Source organism: Vanacampus margaritifer, chromosome 5 (genome assembly GCF_051991255.1).
Source record: "Vanacampus margaritifer isolate UIUO_Vmar chromosome 5, RoL_Vmar_1.0, whole genome shotgun sequence".
Taxonomy (NCBI): Eukaryota; Metazoa; Chordata; class Actinopteri; order Syngnathiformes; family Syngnathidae; genus Vanacampus; species Vanacampus margaritifer.
This window is the reverse complement of record NC_135436.1, coordinates 13,626,418-13,645,611: the sequence shown is the minus strand read 5'-3', so window position 1 is coordinate 13,645,611 and position 19,194 is coordinate 13,626,418. Positions and strand designations below refer to the sequence as shown.

Genomic DNA, 19,194 nt, shown 5'->3' with positions numbered 1-19,194 from the left:
GCTAAACAGGGTGACTCTTCTTGACACAATCTTGACACAAACCTTACGATTTAAACTTTCATTGATGAGAGCGCCAGGAGCGACACCACAAAACACATTGTGATAATATGCTCAACTGTTTTCCACATGCTGCTGTCATCGCCACAAAGGCGCAAAAAAGGCAAGAAAGCCCAGCAAGGGAATGTGCCAGATGGACACAAATAGAGACGTAGCGAGACACGGAGGAAGCGAAATACAGAAAGCGGTGGCAGAAGTGACAGACTGAAAGATGTCGGAGAGTTGGAGCGAAGCAAGGAGGGCAACAAAGAACATATTGTCGGGACTGGGCGCTAATCGTCTCCTCTTAGGCTGCCAGAGACAACAGGTGAGAGCAGTTTGGCTCCCTTCCAGGCTCCATGAAGTACTGTACATGTGTGTGCGCGTGTGCCAGCAGAGCCAGGGGACCATAGGAGAAATCTGCCAATGCCAACTCAAACGGCAAATGAGGAGTGAGGGCTGCTCCGCCATAGAGTTCTTTGCAGAGATGCCAAGGTCCGGTCATGTGAATGTGTGCGCGTGTGCTCAGTGTAGGAGATAATATTTGCGGATCTTCAGAGAAATGTTCCATCTCCTCACACCAAGCAGCAGTAATGGTGAATGCACTGAACGCAAAAAAAAAAAAAAGATACACTTTGATGTTAACAAGCGTGTGTGCTTATTATGTGTTAACAATCTGATAAAGCATGTGACCCACAGCAGCTGCGAGAACTCTCACCTATTGGAGTGACCGAGAGATAAAGGTAAAAATGTGCCAAGAGCATGTTCAAAAAAATACTGTGGGTTTCAATCCGTTCAGTGAGTTGTTTGGTTTTTCTCATTTCAAAACAAATGTTTCCCATAGGTAGTAATAAAGTGAGTTTTTTTTTTTTCAAGCTCAAAGTGATACGCTCATAAAATCTGCATGAACTGTATGGCAATGTTTGAAACAACATTGCTCAATCTTGCACAAGAAGCCATCACTAGTCTTAAGTCTAAACATTGAATTCTGACTGATATTATCATAGCGTTTGTGAAATTTAAGTTAAGCAGCAAATTCCACCCAAATTTATCCCTCTCACGCCAATCACCAATCACAACTCTGCTTCAGAAAAGAGGTGAGCCGTGATTGCATGTTACCTGAGCAACTGTGATGTGATTTTCAGTCGACCGCAAGTGGCAAAATGGCCGCTTCCTGAGATTGACAACAACTGATGGATTTCGCTGCTTAACTCAATCGCTGCCATTGACGGCTATAGACGTCAAAAATTCATTTGAACTATTTCTATTTAACATTTTTACCACTTTTGTTAACAAAAGTATGCAAACCTAAAATGCAAACCTATAATTTTTTTATTGTACATTTAGAACAGATGTAAAATTTGCAATTAATCGTGAGTTAACTATTGAAGCCATGCGATTAATTATAATTAAAAACATTTAATCGCCTGACACGATAAAAAAAAAGATTATAAAAAATTAGGGGCGTCAGGCGATTACATTTTCTTTTCGTAATTAATTGCATGACTTCACTAGTTAACTCACGATTAATCGCAAATTTTATATGTTCTAAATGAACAATAAAAAAAAATTCTAGGTTTTCATACACTTGTTAACAAAAGTGGGGGGGGGGGTGTTAAACTAATAGAAATAGTTCAAATGAATTTTTGACGTCTATAGCCATCAATGGCAGTAAATTAGTTAATTCCTATTCCACAAATGCAACATTATTCAGTGTTTAGACTAGTGAGGCTGCATAGAACATATTATTGTCAAGAACATTGGGGTTAACTTACACTTAAGTAAAACTACACACACTTTGAAGATGCCTGACAGAAATAAAATACAGTCCTGTCACCAAGGAGAATTATGTAGGTAAGGCAGGAATTAATAAATGTTTCACTATACAGTGCTTAACAAAATTATTAGACCACCTGTCAGAAAAATGAGAAGAGAGCAAATATCCCTCGACTCCCGCTCCCCCCCACACTTACCCCAAACATTTAAGTTATAATTGCAACACGGCATAACCATGAAACCGCATCATTTTTGCTCAAGGTTACCATACCGCCAAAATCCGTTACACGCTCATGCCTAATCAAGACTAAGAAGACATTAACACCATAGATGGACTATGAATGCTATTACTGAAAACAATGCTAACAACAAAGCTAGGTGTTGTATATTACTGTTGAGACCAGATAGAATTTTTTTTCTTCCTTGCGGCATCATTTGCGGACATCCACTCTCCTCTCCCCACTCTTTCATTAGACAAAAGTGTTGTTATCGGAATTAGAGCACCGATAAATGATTTGTGCTGCCTGAGTGCCGAAATAGACAAGTGTGTTTAAAAGCATAATTTTCCATGAAGAGCAAAGACTCACAAGACTGTCAACGATGGAGCTATGTGTGCCGTGGTATCCCCGGCAATCACTTATAACGTTTGTAAGTAACCTTTCTAAATATAGGTCAGGTGACCCAACAGATGATCATCAGTCGGAAGATCATACGAGCAAATTTAGCAAGATTAACTGCCTCTTTTTTGGAAGTGGGACTGTAACCCAACACCCCCATACTGCCATAAATAACCCCCAGAGCAAGAGTGTACAACTACTGTCAATTGGATACACACAAAGAGACATTTTATGTTCATCAAAGAACATTTGTATTCCGTTTGTGGGCTTCTAAGATGGTTCCCAAGAAATTAAACAAAAAAGTTGAAAAGTTGAAAATGTGAGGGTGTTGAAGGGCAAAAAGGTCAACAACAGAGCATAACAAACGATGGCAGAGTCACACAAGGCAATGCTGAGAAACATCTGGGGACTGTGTGTGTGTGTGTGTGTGCGTGGGTGTGTGCGTGTGTGTGTGTGTGTGTGTGTGTGTGTGTGTGTGTGTGTGTATTTATCCTGGCATTCAAGTGAGCGGGAACTCATGGGCCTCATCCTCATGATGGTCACAAGATAGAGCTTAGCCCTTTAATCCTCCGTATTTATATTTAGCTATCATATTTATTTAGTCACATCAGACCAAAACAAAGACTATAAGGTTACAGAGTTTTTAGATTTAAGGTGTGTTCCTCGTGAAAACATTCTACAGTATGTGATACGGCATCTGCTACTCAACCAGAAACTTCAGCAATGTTGGATTTGAATTGCTGAGCGATGTGAGCCCGTTTGGACTCCCTGAATTAGCTTGTTTGTCAAGACATGATGAAGTACTTCTGAGGACACTCCATCAAACAAACACTCGGGTTTGCCAACTCACTCATTTTTCTATCTCTCATAAACACATCATATGTTTGGCTATGGACAAAAATATATTTAGTGTGACCTGATACAGTCACACAGCAAAGCTATTGACAGCTGCTTTACTGTAAACTTCAGGTGACCAGATTTTCAAAATGTAAAACCAGGATGCTACAGTTCCGCTGAATACGCAAAGAATTCTCACCAGGAACTATTTGTAATAAATGCACTAGTTGGGTAAAAAATAACCCGAATTGAATCAAAAAGGGGCCGACCCAAATTTTGGGGTTGCTCAATTAACCCAAAATTGTGTAAAATAAATAACCCACAAACAACCTATAAAAACTGGGTCACTTTGTGAGTTCTTAATATAATTTGACCCAATTTTTAGGGTTCTCAAAAACTTGGGTCGGCTCATTTTTTAAGCACCCCAAAAAATTGGGTCAAATTAATGACCCAACTTTTTATTATTATTATTATAAAATTAATAAGTCATTTACAACTCATTCCACCCAACCTTTTTGGTTAAGAACTCAAAACCTTGAGTCGGTCCATTCTTGACCCAATTTGGGCTATTTTTGACCCAACTGTTTTTAGAATGTGTCCCTAGTCGATCTGGTGACCAGTGGTTGTGCTATTGCTTCAGCTAATGCTAAATGCTATCTTGGTTAACAGTTCAACAGGGCTAAACAAGTCAATGAACACACCATTTTCCAACCTTTTTTGCTCGGTGTTGGGAGTTATTGGAAGCTGGCTGTGCCGTTTATCTCGCACCAGTCCCTGATTGTAACCTTAGAAATATGCCGCCAGAAAAGCTCGGCTGGCTTTGAGTCTGACTGGCTTCCGCAGCATTGCACTTGTAGGACTAAATTTCCTATAATTTTTAAACAAGGAAGCATGAAATAGTTCTAGTCTGGTATGGTGAAAACGCACCTGTTAGCATTGTCCCGTTTAAAGCGTGACTTCTGGTCACCGTATAGCTATTAACTGTAAGCTTTGGACTTTAGCTTAGCTTAGCTTCAGCTTAATGTTTTTCTTTTGATTATTTTATATTTATGTTCTGGAAGTGTTTTTCAAACAAACATTGACTGTAATGATGGTGTTAAGACTGCAATAGCGTAAGTCATGTTCACCCATGTACAAATATGGGTAACATCACCATCGTAGGAACAGAACTCGTAAAAAATTTGTTCATGGTTTCTCAAGCGGGGCCTTTTGCAGATTTTGAGATTCATATCTACAGTTTTAGCAGACACCAGTCAGATAAAGTGTTAAAAGCGATGACCTCCTGAGCATTACTTAAACTCAATAATGCACCTGCAAATTGATGGCTCCCACAATATTTAGAAAACCTCCCCTCCCCTCGCTGCTTGCATGACATCACCTGACTGCTGCCAGCTGTCAAAAAGTGGACACGTTGCAGACCTGCTGCGCTATCTGATTGTCTCCATAGTGAATGAGGACTCGGAGGGATGACCAAGGTTGGCATGAAGAGTACGTGAGGAGAAATTCCGCATCATTAGATCACAGTGGGAGAGAGGAATCTCGCTTGTTTAGTGCTGAATGCTGCTGTCGGTATGGCACATGCATATTGGCCTGTACTTTAATCTGCCGGTATCTCAATATGCACTGCCTCTCGCTCAAAGCCAGCTGGGAAAGCCTCCAGTTCACCTCTGACCCTAATGAGGACTAGTGTTAGAGAAAAAGATGGAGATAAGTGAATAAAATGTCATATTGACAGATTGGAAGTGGCTAACTAACAGGGCAACTCCAGATTGTCAATCGCATTACATCACTAACAAAGAATGCGATAAGTACCAGCTAATTAAATCAAAGTTGATACAGTCTAAGAAACTAATACCAGCCTGCAGCTTAAATTTCAGTTTTTGCCTCACTGTCATCCAGTGAATCAAATGCTTTTAGAGCACTTCTCCGCTGACACACACACACACACACATTTGTACTGTAATCAAAGTAGATGAACATATGCACCACCGCCGTTTTTTTTTTTTTTTTTTTAAAGGAAGAGGAGTTGTAAAGTGCTTGCCTGCTGCATTAGTCCGTATCCCTATACCCTCCACTCCCCTCGTTTGAAGTGCCGATCTCCAATCAGCCTCCAGCAGAGGGGGGAAAGGAACATCAGGCAGCTTTAAACGACTCAAGCTGACTCAGGTTTCAGGATACTGTGACTTCTTGAACTTGGAGCTGTTTCCTTGGGGTTTTGCTATTTGTAGGGGGAACATTTTATTTCGCGTGACAGGTGAGCAGAAAGCAGAGTTTAGAGGGAACTGTGCGATTTTCTTTTTAATGAATATGTATTATCATTTTTTATTATATCAACTATATACATATGGAGGGGGAAAATGACTTTTTCCTGGAAGTTGCACATTCCTAATTCTAAAAGCACAATGTCCTTTACGAGATTTATGAGTAACAAGAGGGAGTACTTTACACCACAAGCAGCATTTTCCTTCAATAATATAGCTGCAAATGACATAGACAGATTTCTGCAGTGAAGCAATTGAGCTTGGTGGAGAGATGAGCCATGGCTTTTGGACTGTTTACAAGCTGTGTCCTCGTTTGGCCAAAAGCTAACGTTGCTCTGAGTAAGCGGTACGGAAAGTCTCCCGGAAATGACGGCAAGTCTGAGAAATAGCCCCAAAGTGATACAAGTGTGTGAAAGAGAGGACCTTATGTGTCGATATCCATTCTCAAGCTGTGAGGCCACCATGGAAAGAATCACACACAGATTCTGTTGGATTGCACGGCAGGAATTCACTTATTTGTAGAAACGTGAGGAATTCAAGCAATGAAGCGCAGCAAATTGAACGTTAACCAAAAAATAAACACTTCCTGTGCAGAGGTGGGAGTGACCCTGCTACCACAACAATACTCATATGACTTCCTCCAAAGTCTTAATTTGAGTCTTCATTCTTGTAGGTTAACCTTGACCTCCGCTGGCGAGCCGCCCTACTGTCTCCATTGTTGTTAAAATAGAAACATTCCCCTCAAGTGCCCCGACCTGAACGTCCCTCCTGCATGACTGGCTCTCACTTTCCCTGCACAGTCAATAACCTCTCTGTTTTTGACCGATAGATGTTTTCTCACCTCCTTTTCTCACAGACCTGCCGTCATACACGGGATAATAGGCCACTTTCCATATTTACTTTTTTTGAACATACACAAGCTGCGATGATATGTTATTGTACCAGCTCAAGTCTAGTAGAACATACAATATTTATATCCTAATCCTGCTTTAACTTCTCCACAACTTTATACCAAAACTACCTGGTGTGTTCCTTGGACTTCATGATGCTGTTTTCTCCTCAATATTATTTTAACAGACTTCTGCGACCATCACAGAGCAGGTGCATTTATACTGAGATTATATTACTCACAGGCGGACTCTGTTCATCATCATCATCAGTCATTTAGATCAACGTTGGATCATTCAGAAATCATCAGGGAACTTTGGAGTCAGTTGGCTGCACTGACAGAAAAGGGGGCGAATAATTTCGCATGCCCTGCTTTTCTACGTTATTTGTTTTTAACTCATTTGCTCCCAAAAACCTATAAATGCGTTATATTTTAAATATTACCAAAGACGTATTTATATGTTTTATTTTTTAATGCATACAGAAGGCTTTGATGCATCCTCTGAACTGAAGAGAACTGTTGAAGCAATGGTAGTTATTACAAAAACGGCCAGTAGGTGGCAGCAGAGTATAACAGATCAAAGCAAATTGCTGCAAAATGGAAACAGATAGAAATATACTTTTTTTTTCCTGATAAAAGAAGAGACTCTAATCTTTCTTTTGGTAGGTTCCATGTTATCTGGTCTTTTATTCTGTGGGCCTTGCAAAATCAGTCAAAATCAAGTAAAACAGACGGGAGCGAAGGGGGTTGCTTCAGTGAAAATGGCTGGGAGTGAATGAGTTAATTTAAAAGACTAAAATAAAATATTGTATAAATGTTGTTCCTTTTTACAATTGTGTCACATTTGGTGTTGATTTTTCACAATTTTTAAAATATCTTTGTTTGAAGCCTGAAATGTGGAAAAATGGCAAAATGTTCAAGGGGGGCTAATACTTTTGCAAATCACTGTACATCTTTGTAAAACATCCTCCAGCGCACCGAGCAGCAATTTAAGAGAAGGGCTTAAAGATGCAAGTCTCCACTTACATCCACGGACATGAAGGAATGAAAGTCAATATTTGTTGTGGTTCTGTTCGCTATATGCTAAAATCAGCATGTAGTTATGTTAGTATGAGTATTTCTAGTTATTTAAGCAGAACGTATCTCGAATTAGGTCATATGTGTAGTCTTTCACATTGTTGTGAAAATATTTTGTCCCACTCTTCCTGACTGAAATGCTTTAGCTAAGCCCAATCAAATGTTGAACTTCTATGTTCTTTTTGATCAGTTGTGATTTTGCACTGGAACTCTGCTTGTGATTTTTGCCCAGTCTCTTCCTCATTGTTGAGTCAAGAACACTGACCTTAACTGAGGTGAGGGAGGCCTGTAATTCTTTAGATGTGGTCCTGAGTTCCTTTGTGACCTCAGAGGTGAGTTGTAGCTGTGCTCTTCTTGGGTATTATTAGTTTTTTTGTTTTTTTTTGTATTTTGGCTGTACACCACTGTTCCATGCTTTGTCCATTTGTGGATTATGGTTCTCATCGTCGTTTGCCAGAGTCCTAGTAGCACTTTTGCAACACTTTCCTCAGAGATGTCAATTAATTACAGTAGTTTATTTTACTTTACTTTGTGTTCTTGATTTGTTTTTGTTTTTTTAATAATATGATCTTACACCTACGATGAAAAATATTTCACTGCACTGTATATATTACATATCAGAAAGTACAGAAGGAGGAAATGACACCCTGGTAACATGAACATTTAATTACATTAAATAGGCAAACATTATTTAAGACATGTTTTCATACCAGAGGACTGCCTCAAAAAAAAAAAGCAATGTATGTTTTTTGACCATACATACCGGTACATTACTACATACATAGTATTTATATTAAAAAAAAACAAGGCACTGACATGGTATTAAACAAATGGAAAGGAACACAAATTGGGGATTTAAAGCAGCAACGCAATGCTGACTTTGTTGTTGTTCTCATCTGAGTGCAGTTGGATAACAAAAACGATATTGAAACCTTTGGCATGCCTCCGTCAGTCAGGTGTGGAAATGCTTCACGGGTATGTGGCGACATCTGGTGGTCTAATTTGTGTTACTACAGTGGGTCTGTGGTGGAGTGGTCGTCTCCCAACTCTGAGCTGCGTCTTCAGTCAGGTGAATGAGTAGTTCAAATGTAAACTGCTTGGAAAAACATTATTAGCTTTTTTGAGTCAATGAACAAAAAATTGTCAACTTTGGTTAACTTGTATGTTTTATTGGGAAAATTCTGTAACCATAAATGTATTTTTTTTTTTTATTATTGAAACCTTTATTCAAATTGTTTCAGATTGAAATGGAAAAATACTTTAAGTCTCTTAAATTTGTAACAAATAAGAAATGTCATTTGAAAATTAATATTCATGCAGAATTATTTAAAAATGCCTCTTGGTGATACTTAAAGGTTTTTCTTTTTGTTTTTTAAAATTTTAATTTTATTATTATTTTTAATGTGATTCATGTACATTGGATTGACTGATGTTTGTATTCTTTTTGCATCTTCAATAAATGGTTAAAAAAATGTAAAGTGCTCGGCCTTGTAAGGTGGAAAAGCGCTATCTATATACAGTAAATGAAGAACCATTTATCATAAAGAAATCTTTCACCAATATTAGACTGCCAAAGGAAGCCATTATGTAGCTTGTCAAGCAACACACTAAGCCAAATTAATAAAAGTGATGTTTTGGGAAATTATATAGAATCCTCGGTTTATGGCGATGTGGACATAACGGTATTTTGAGGTTATGAAAGCTGTGTGCAATAATAAATACATTTCGCAATACCTTCTCATGCTGCACAAGAAGGCACACTCAGTTACTGTTTTTCATTTGATTGTTTCTTATTTAAGGCTTATGAGTGGGTTTATATACAAATCCATCCATCCAGTTTCTTAACAGCTTGTCCTCACAAAGGTCGCGGGGGATGCTGGCTCCAAGCCAATCGCAAGTTTTCATACAAATATGTATCATAACTGAGACTTTTATACTGCATTAGCAAAGATTGGTGCTGCAGAAGATTACACAAAGCACATATCCAACAAAGTTTTCATCTGAAAACAAACAAACAAACACATTTACCAGTAGTGATAATTATAATATTAACCTTCTGGCACAATAATAACTTAAGAGAAAAACAACATTGACGTTGTTATCAAACTGTCAATCAAATGAGAATGGATTGTAATCTTTGTTATTAAAGGTAGACAGACTTATTGTATAAGTGTTCGATTGAAAACCAGCACCATCATTTCAAGTATTGCAGACTTATCTGTGGGGATTTTTGGGGGGCCCCAAGCATTTTAGGGCCCCCTGATTTTCATCCCTACTGAAGATTAGATGGGATCCATCGCTTACAAAATGATACACGTCTTTGATTTCCACGCCATTGCTCGATGATGGCCATTCCTTTCTGGCCTGTTGAGCTCCTCAAACAAGCCACTGTCAATCATCTCCTTCTGCCAAGAGACTGCTACTGCACCTGTGCTGAATTCCTTGTAGAAATTCTCATCCTTGACATCCAGTTCAATGTCTCCGACTTCCGATGTGTCGTTGAAGCAGACAGTGTCTTTGGCGTACACCACGTTGGAATTGGGCACCCAGGGGGGATCCAAACGCCGCGCCTCCAGAAAGTGGAAATTAATGCTCTTGAAAAATGCGTGTTTACGTGGGTCATCACCTCCGCTATGAAAAATAAGAGGTATGAGAGCAGGCGAGCAACAGTAAGTCAGCATGCACAATACGTTTTGTCTAGAGATTGTTCTCAATCACACCCGTCCCCTGCCATCATCGACGATGACGCTTACTGGACGCTTTATTAGGAGATTCGAGCGCTGAGGCAGACGTGCTAACCGCTACTAGCATACTATGCTGCCACCTAATCTTACGCTGCACTACAAAATAATGTTAACATCACTGTTACACCAAACTGGGCAATCCTAAACAGGTTGGAGTACTAAGTTTTTAACATTTCAGCAACCTTGAGAACATCAACATTGTTTTTTGTACTTCAACGCTAGATTCATGTCAAAACCACAACTATGTTGATAAAAACTCATGTGTTGTACTTACTGGCACCCGAGTCGATGCGCTACTTTTTTCTTAAGGAGGCAACAGATGACATCTTTGGTAGCGGGGTCAAATCCCTTGTGATGAAACTTGCACAGGTCTTCAAGCGTGCGGCGGGTCACCTCGCTCTTCTGCACCTTTTCGCGGAAGTCTCGAAAAGGCAAGCGAGCGGCCACCATTTCGTAGATGCTGCAGCCCAGCGCCCACCAGTCCACGGATGTGCCGTAGTACTGCTGCGTCAGGATCTCGGGCGCCATGTAACCAGTTGTACCGGCCTGAACAAACAAACACACAAAGAAGATTTCAGGAGGAAATTATGATGTGGAGATACTGTATATATCGCAAGCAAAGCTAAGATTTCACTAAGCTAACAACCATTATACTGTATCTATTTCTGGTAACTTTAAGTAGCTTTTCAGTAAGGTGGTATCCTGATAGGTGTTTCTTTTGAACCCTTAACATCCAATTATTAGCACTACAACAAATGAACGCCTTGAGGTAAATTGGGAATGAAACGCAATATACATGTGATATTCAACAACTTTGCTGAAGAGTTCAAAACAAGAACAGTAGGTGACTATAAGTCAGGGGTCTGCAACCTGCGGATCTGGAGCCACATGTGGCTCTTTAGTCCCTCTTCTGTGGCTCCCTGTGGAGCGCTAAAAAAAAATTGTAGAAATGAATATTGTTTGTTTAAAAATATATCTATATTTTACATTTTTAGATAACATATTATTTAAATGAATTGATTAGTTATATTAAAATAATAATATTTTTTCCAAATTTGTAAGTTTCAGAAAAAAAGAGATGAAAGGTAGATGAAAAAGTTTGTTTGTTTTTTCAAAAAATACTTAAACATATCTCAAAAGAAAACTTTTAAAAGTATCTATAAATTGGCCAAAACCAAAAGAAGAAATCCTCAAAATTACCATAAAATGCCCACAAAATTGCCAAAAATGTCAGGAAATTGACTGCAAAAAGGTAGAAAGAAATCTAAAAAAAAAATTGCCGTCAAGTGTCCAAAAAAAGGGAGAGGCAGAAAACTACCATAAAATGCCCACAAAATTTCCAAAAATGTCAGAAATTTGACAGAAAGGCAGAACCGTCTTAAAATGTATGAAAAACAAAGTCTGAAAAGTGACCAAAATAAATACATAAATAAATAATAAAAATCTAAAAAAAAGAAGACAAAAGGTAGAAGAAAATGAATCTTTACGTATTGGACACTGCACTCATATTTCCTTATCCGCATCTAGTTGCTAGTAGTAGTGCATGGCCTCGCTATTGAACTGTCAACCATGATAGCATTTAGCATTAGCTAAAGCAGTAACACAACCACCGGTCACCAGATTGACTAGCGATTAAATTTGTTATAAATAGTTCCTGATGAAATTGTAGTGTCCTGGTTTTTAATTTGGAAAATCTGGTCACCGTAACAAAACCAACACTAACAATTTCACCGAAATTAGATTGTACTCTTTCGGCTTTGGTGATTGTAGTGCAAAGAGTTTCAAAGTACAGGTCAAGCAAGTAGGCCACCGGACTGACCATTTGGCAGATGGTTTTCCCATTTGTCAGCTCGACAGCCAATCCGAGGTCCGAGAGTCTGCAATGGCCGTAAGCGTCCAGCAGCACGTTCTCTGGCTTCAGATCACGATAAACGATGTTCATGGAGTGCAGGTGAAGGAGACCCATGGTCATCTGGGCCGCGTAGAAAACCACACGGTCCATGCGAATTCCGCGCTCTCCGAGTTCGTAAATGTGGAACCTGAGGTCTCCTCCGTTCATCAGGTCCATGACCAGGCACAAGTGGGTGTTGTTATCGTAGGCGTAAGCCAAGTTCACAATGAAAAGACTGTTCACCTTCTCCAGGATCTTCTTCTCCTGAAGGGCCAACCTCTGGCCTCTTTTCTTCTTCAAGCGTCTCTTATCCAGCTTCTTGCAGGCGTACATCTGGCCTGTCGTCTTCACCTGCACTGCACACACCTGCAATCAAGCACACACTCAATGAAACCACAATCTGATGTTCTTCTTTTTTCTTTTTTTTCTCGGTGATAGCTAGGTTAAACAGTACAATGTTGCTATATACTGTGTGTGTATATATATATATATACACACACACACATCTCTCTCTCTGGTGGTGTGTGATGTCGTTTTTTTTTTTTAAATCAAACATTCGTAGGTCAGATATTGATAGTGTCAGTTGTGAAATTATACTTGATCTTTCAGACGAAATACAGTTTGATAGAGTTTGCTATAGGCCCTAATACTGATTTATTTATTTGTTTTAAACACAGCAGTAATAAGGAATCTTACTGTGGAATGTCATGGGTATGTCAGGTTCATCAGTATCATCAGTTTTTGTGACTAAAATGTTGGACTCTAACCTTGTTTATAGGCCATATTTTTACTGGTCTACCCCTTAATTTGATTTCAACCTGCGCTCTCATTCTTCTTTCATTTTATTGCCTTGATTTCTTTTATTGAGTTAGTGTGCAATTCCAAACTTGGTGTGTATCCCTGAACTGTACAATAAAAGTCATGTTATTTCCTGGAATCTTACTTTTTTTTTCAATCTGATGTTCTATCGCTAGTGTGTATCAGGCAACCACGTTGCTTTTTGAAACCTACCTCACCAAAACCGCCTTTCCCCAATGTCCGAAACTCATGAAAGTATTTATCACTAATCTTCTGTCTCTCATACTCCTTCCACTGCAGAAACCTGAAAAAGAACGGACTCCTCAGGTACTCCGAGAACGCTTTGCCTCGCAGGAAGTCTCTTGTGTCTTCTCTCACCCGGCTCACTGTGGACTCGTCAAAAGTGTTGTTTGTTACGTGTTTGCGCGTCTCCGCAGCGTCTCCTTTGAGAAAGGACAAAAAACTCCTGGACTCGGGGTTACAGAACTTAGTGAGGAGGTTCCGCCTGGCCGTCGCTTGGGCGTCCTCTTTGACAAAGCTCCATCCTGCCAGCTCCTCCAGGAACTCAATAGCAGCGGCATACTGGGGGTCGCAGCTGAGGAGAAACTGCCGGAATAACTCCCTGCCGATGGGCTGCTGCTCACAAAGTGACTCGTACCCTTTCCCTTCTGCTTCCTGTAGAGTTGAGGAGCTTTTTGGAAGGGGTAGAGTCAGGGAGAGTCTCTCCTTTTGCTGCTGGCTGCGGTCCAGCTGCTGAGCCCTGAGGTAGGCTGTGTTGGCCACCAGTTCCTTCACCAGCAGGTCACTCATATCGGTGGCCCCACCTGTAAACTGTGGGGCCCTACTACAGTCCTCTACATGGTCCGAGCAGCCAGAGAGCAGCCACTAGCACCTGTAAGCATCCCTCCAGTCCTGCAACACCTCCTGGCATTAAAAGTGCCACTATCCTCGGGGATTTGATGGCCCTCGGCGAAAGCAACTTATGTAGTTTGAACTTAAGAGGCTTTAGTGGGGCCTATTTTTAGGAGCCGCAAAGTGCTTGTGTGCAGTAAGTGGGCTGCCACCTCACGTCACAGGTGGCTGATCTCAACCGCAAGATAAAATTGATAAGTCCTTTGATACATTTCAAGGAGTTAAGTCTAGGGCAGTGGTCAGCAAGCTTTCCTGTCAAAAGAGCCATTTTAGGCCAAATAGATTTTAAAAAAACAACTGTCTGGAGCTGCAAAATATTTAAAGATTGTGATGAAGGAAACTGTGTTAATTAGAGCTGCATGTGCATGTGCACCATAATACAAATTATGTAACATACAATACTTTGGCATTCATTTTCTTCTCTTCTTTTTTTGGTAATTCTTCATACATTTTCATATTTTTCTGTCAAATTTCTGCCATTTTTGGACATATCACTTTCTGCCTCTCCTTCCTTTTTTCGCTAGCAATTTTCTGACATGGTGGGTGGGGGGTCGAACCCAAGCCACCACCATGTCTGTTTTGTGAGTGCAGAGCGCTACCAGTGAGCTAAAATTCTGGGCCGCCTACACAACTTTGGACCTAATTTAAATGCTCTGGTAGTGAGGTATGTAAAAAGCTGCCCTATTTTTTTCTTGGAACCTCCCAACTTTTTTATTACAATATTAACACACACACACAAAACCAACTTTTTTTCTCCCCTACACCCCTTACAACTTGGGAACGTGTTCTACCAGTCGCGGTAACACGGTGCAAACTGCGTCCAATTTGTTCCGCAATTAAATCCAGACATTTTCATGATTTTAAAAAAAAAAAACGAACACCTAGACATGATGTAATAAAATGGACATGTTCGGGCAAAAGACCATATGTATACCGATCGGCCACATATGACCACTTGTTTTATTAAATAAGTTTTTTTTCTGCAAGTGGAAAAAGGTTGGCCATCGATGCTCGGGTGCTTTTGCAATGAAAACGCAGCACATGACTTGAAAAGCACTCTTCATAAAGTAAGGAAGGATGACCCTGACCAACTAAGTGGATGTTGCGTGTAGGCCAATTAAGTCAATGCAGTGAGAGTGTATCTGGGGCAGGAAAAAAAACGCAATTATATTGGAAGATAGAATACCAACATTGCAGCGTGCTTTTTTTTCTAAATTGTACATTTTCTGTCATTATTCCAGTTGTCAGTTTTTACTTAGTGGTGTATTTATAAATAAAAATACTGTACTACAACATGATAAAAAATGTCTAATAATACAACTTGAACATTTTCACAATGGCTCTAAAATGCATGAAAATGAAGCAAACTTCATCAATTCACAAGCATACGCTAACTTTTATTCCTGAATAATTACAGTCACATATTTTGACGTGGCAAACACCCCCATAAAGAAAAACTGAAAAACGCTAACAAGTGACCACACACACTGCAAAGTGTCATCCTCTTTCTCCTCGTGACTCTCCGTCCTTTGCGCATCAATCGTGAGCCACGAGTCAGATTGTGTGTGACATCCACCTGCTTGGTTCATTGCCCACCTCTGGCGCTGGGAGTACTGGAACATGCAATCAAATGGCCGAGGTGAGTTGTAGACAGCAGCTCTGCACGGGGCGTCGCAATGATCACGGCCAGATCTGTGTCCACCCTCAGGTGCGTACAGGTGAAGTCTGTGAATCACGTCGCCAAGGTGCTGGCCTTATTTGCCGATTCTCTGAACCACCCAGTCCTGCTGGCAGAGGGGGCACCGATTGTTCTGCTTCACCCAAAGGGACATGCAGCAGTTATGGAAGGAATGGTTACACTCTCCCCAAACAACTGCAAAACAGGGGGAAAAGGTAGAAGAGTGAGCTAAACAGGAAAGTAAGAGACATACCCAACACTTCCTGCACCAAAATAAAAGCATGGTTTTCAAAATGAGAGGCGGAACAAATGTACCAAAGATCAGTTGTTGTTTTAAATGTAGCCTATGATGCCTAGTACATATTCATTAACATATGTCTCTCATTCACAACCACTGACAAATGAACAAAAGATTCACAGCACTGACGTCATCTGCTAACCCATTCATAGCTCAGGTGTGAGACATCCAGATAGTCAAGTGAGGTGAAGTCAAACCCCCACCGTTGTTCGTTAACCAAAGAATGTCGTATGTCATGTTCGTAAATGGAGGACCACCTCTACCTCACCCACTGGGCTTAGCGTTAGCTGCGAAGCAGCTAAACATTAGCGTGTGTGTTTTACGGCTGACATCATCTTACCAACGCAGTCCTCTTGCTTGTTTTCCGCCTGACATCGGAGACAAGCATCTGTAATCGGAGAAACGTTGTTACATTAGCAGTAAACGACCGGCATTTTGCTGAAGAGCAGATGTGCTAAGCTAGCTAGCGCCGACACACTCACCCATTACTTGCACCCGGCAAATGGCGCAAGTATCACATTCAACATCCCAACTCCACATAGCAACGGCATTCCATTTTTTTAGTGAAAACATCTTGTCCCCGCCCGACTTGGAGCCAGAGGAGGTGTTGTGGGAGAGAACTATTCCGAGCTCGTCGCCGTCATCCATGTCCACAGTAGTTAGCTTAGCATTAGCTTACCAAAATGGACGGAAAAGGCGAAGGTCCAACTGCCTGTGAACGTTGACACCGTTAGGGGGCGCCACGGTGTAAGACTAGTGGGTCAGCGCGTCCGCTATATTTGATGTGTCAGACCTGCCAATATACTAATCAATAGCGTGAAACTTAATAAAGTCGCTTTGACTACAAAATACACAAAATTAATGCTTCTCATTCACCCATTCAGACACATAATAGTATTTTGGGAAACAAAGTAGCGTTTTTTTCCCTTCGGGATTTAACTTCTCTGTTATATGTATATAGATAAGAAATTTACACATTCCACACAGATACTGATGAATTCACATGGAAAGGTTCCCAACATTTTCCCCAAATGTAAGTCAAAATGATAGGGCTCATTTTGTTTGTTCCAGTCCAGCACTGTAAATATTGTGCAAATTGTCATAATATTGAGGCTGGTCATTGTACATACTGTGTACGTCGTATAAGCAGGTGTCGTGCTGGAATATGAAGGAGTCTTGCAACATGACAGTACGAAGTGGGACCTGCTACTGCTGCGACCTGTACGACTGCGCTAAGTAATGCCATCACTGTACTGTTATTGTGTTATCACAAATTCCAAAACTGATTTTGTCTGTTCTCAACCTCACCGCATTCACGGTCAGCTCCTCATCTTGTTTTGCAGTGGCGATTACCTCAATAACTACTACGAGTTTGTTGGCGTAAGCAGCTGTGACCAAGTTGTCACTGTGTACGTTTTCATCTGGATTCTCACAGGAATTAATTTTGTGGCCCTTTTCACGGGAATACTGACCACAGCTGTACTAGGCAGCATCAAAGACTTGGTAAGATGCACTTAAAAATAAATAAATAAATAAATAAAAATAGGTCGACCACAATTTCAATTTGTCCAACTCTGCTGAGACACCTTCCACTAGCTAACATGCTAAAATACCTGTAATACATAATTGCTTGATTGGTTTAGTGTGTTTAATGAAGTTGAACAATGTCAAAATGACCTGAGCATCTTTCACTTTTCTGGCAGCCCTAGAACGAAAAAATTTGGACACCCCAAGACTACAGCCCACAACCTCAATGAGGACAAGCAGTAGAGAAAATAGCGAGATGGATTATTTTTTATATTATTATTTCTTTAAGTGGTGTAATCACATAATAACATTGTTTTGGTTTCTTTTAGCACACATTTTAAGAAGCACTTTTTCTTATTACATGATGCAGATGTAAAACAAAACGGTAATATAGCTCTAGGGCTACAGTGCATGTTTTCCTCTGTAATGATAACCATATCAAATGATCCGTGATCCTACTTTTTAGGTTTGAATTAAAACAGAGGAGAGTTAGAGACACATGGTGAGAATTACACTCTAAAAAGAGAATTGTTGACCAACTTAATTTAATCGCTTCAAGTGGTAACACACAATTTAATTAAGTTAATCAAAGTTTAACTAAGTATAGAGTAAGGTCATTAAGTTTAATCACTTGAGTTCATTAAACTTAATATATTGACTTGGATTCATTTAATTCAATCGTGAGTTACCACATGAGACAATTCAATGAAGTTGGTCAACAACTCTCTTTTTAAATGGTAAAGTGGACAGCTTTTTATATAGCGCTTTATCTACACCATATAGTGCCCAAAGCATCTTACAAAGTCTCGCATTCACACACCAGTGCTGCCATGTCTACTGGGAGCAAAGCTTAAGGACACTTTGACATGGTCACCAGGGGAGAGGATCAAACCCACAACCACTCGACCATCGAGCCACACCACACACAGACTTAAGTCGGTTAACAATTCTCAAAGAGCGAGTAAGTTCAACTGCGAACTCAGCTAAAGCAAATATGGCTCTGCACGTTAAAAATAATTAATTCGGTTAAATATGAAAATTGGAATATATGTCTGAATATGTTTTGTTTGAGGTTGGACTAAATCGTCATAAGTAATATGTTATACCTGGAAGTGAATGATTATGTCTTCGTGTGAAGAGAGACAAAATAGTGTAAGCAAGGCCACACAATTTAAATTGTCCCCTTGTGAGTCAGATGTCTAATGTTCGGGATAGAATTGGCTGTAGAGATTTGCTCATTTCTAAACGGCTTCCCAGAAATAAAACAGATTTTGTTCCCATTAATCTTAGATTGTATAAAATGATCCAGAATAAATTAAACTATTGTTTAAAAATCTTCAAAAAAACAACAACTTGACATCATCTTACTGATTCTTGTTGAGGAATATCTGATCATGACACCATAAACACAATCACACTGTTATTCTCTATTAGACAGATTAATGTTGTCAGTGGCAGTCCCAAAAAAGCATGCTTAAAAAAAAAAAAAGTTTCACATCAAAGTGTGTTGACTTGATTAATTTAATAAGCAGTGCATACCAACTATGAACCACAATGTACAAAACAACTTGCAAGTCAAACAGTGTCAAAGAAGCGATTGTGTTTGACTTCTGGGCTTTACTGTTGTTCAAAGTGCTGACGGAACTCTTACGCATTTCAGACATTTTGAAGAGTGTGAAACAAAAGGCGAAGGGAGTTAATGTCACCAAAACACAAAAATAAAAACAAATGACTTTTAAATTAATTGGTGATTAATAGTGGCATGATTTATTTCTAAATTGTCTCAGTCTTCAGGATGGATTCATTACTTCGACACAATAGGCTGAGCTGATAACTATGAATTACTTGTTCCA

General features: G+C 39.8%; 2 protein-coding genes across 4 annotated transcripts; both read right to left on the bottom strand.

Moving 5' to 3' along the window:
- Nucleotides 1-8,138: 8,138 nt before the first annotated feature.
- Nucleotides 8,139-13,871, bottom strand: grk7b (G protein-coupled receptor kinase 7b). 2 transcript variants are annotated; one of them, XM_077566492.1, is made up of 4 exons: nt 13,140-13,871; nt 12,057-12,494; nt 10,512-10,783; nt 8,139-10,124 (listed from the first exon to the last, which is right to left on the bottom strand). In XM_077566492.1, exons 1-4 carry the CDS (start codon nt 13,734-13,736, stop codon nt 9,794-9,796), a joined length of 1,638 nt encoding a protein of 545 aa, XP_077422618.1. In that variant the 5' UTR covers nt 13,737-13,871; the 3' UTR covers nt 8,139-9,793. The 2 variants fall into 2 exon arrangements, with proteins under 2 accessions (XP_077422618.1, XP_077422619.1); XM_077566493.1 differs by having other exon boundaries at nt 8,139-10,063.
- Nucleotides 13,872-15,210: 1,339 nt separating this feature from the next.
- On the bottom strand, nt 15,211-16,655 carry rnf7 (ring finger protein 7). Of its 2 annotated transcripts, none has more exons than XM_077566495.1 (3): nt 16,304-16,655; nt 16,155-16,202; nt 15,211-15,711 (listed from the first exon to the last, which is right to left on the bottom strand). In XM_077566495.1, exons 1-3 carry the CDS (start codon nt 16,460-16,462, stop codon nt 15,655-15,657), a joined length of 264 nt encoding a protein of 87 aa, XP_077422621.1. In that variant the 5' UTR covers nt 16,463-16,655; the 3' UTR covers nt 15,211-15,654. The 2 variants fall into 2 exon arrangements, with proteins under 2 accessions (XP_077422621.1, XP_077422620.1); XM_077566494.1 differs by having other exon boundaries at nt 16,297-16,554.
- Nucleotides 16,656-19,194: the final 2,539 nt, after the last annotated feature.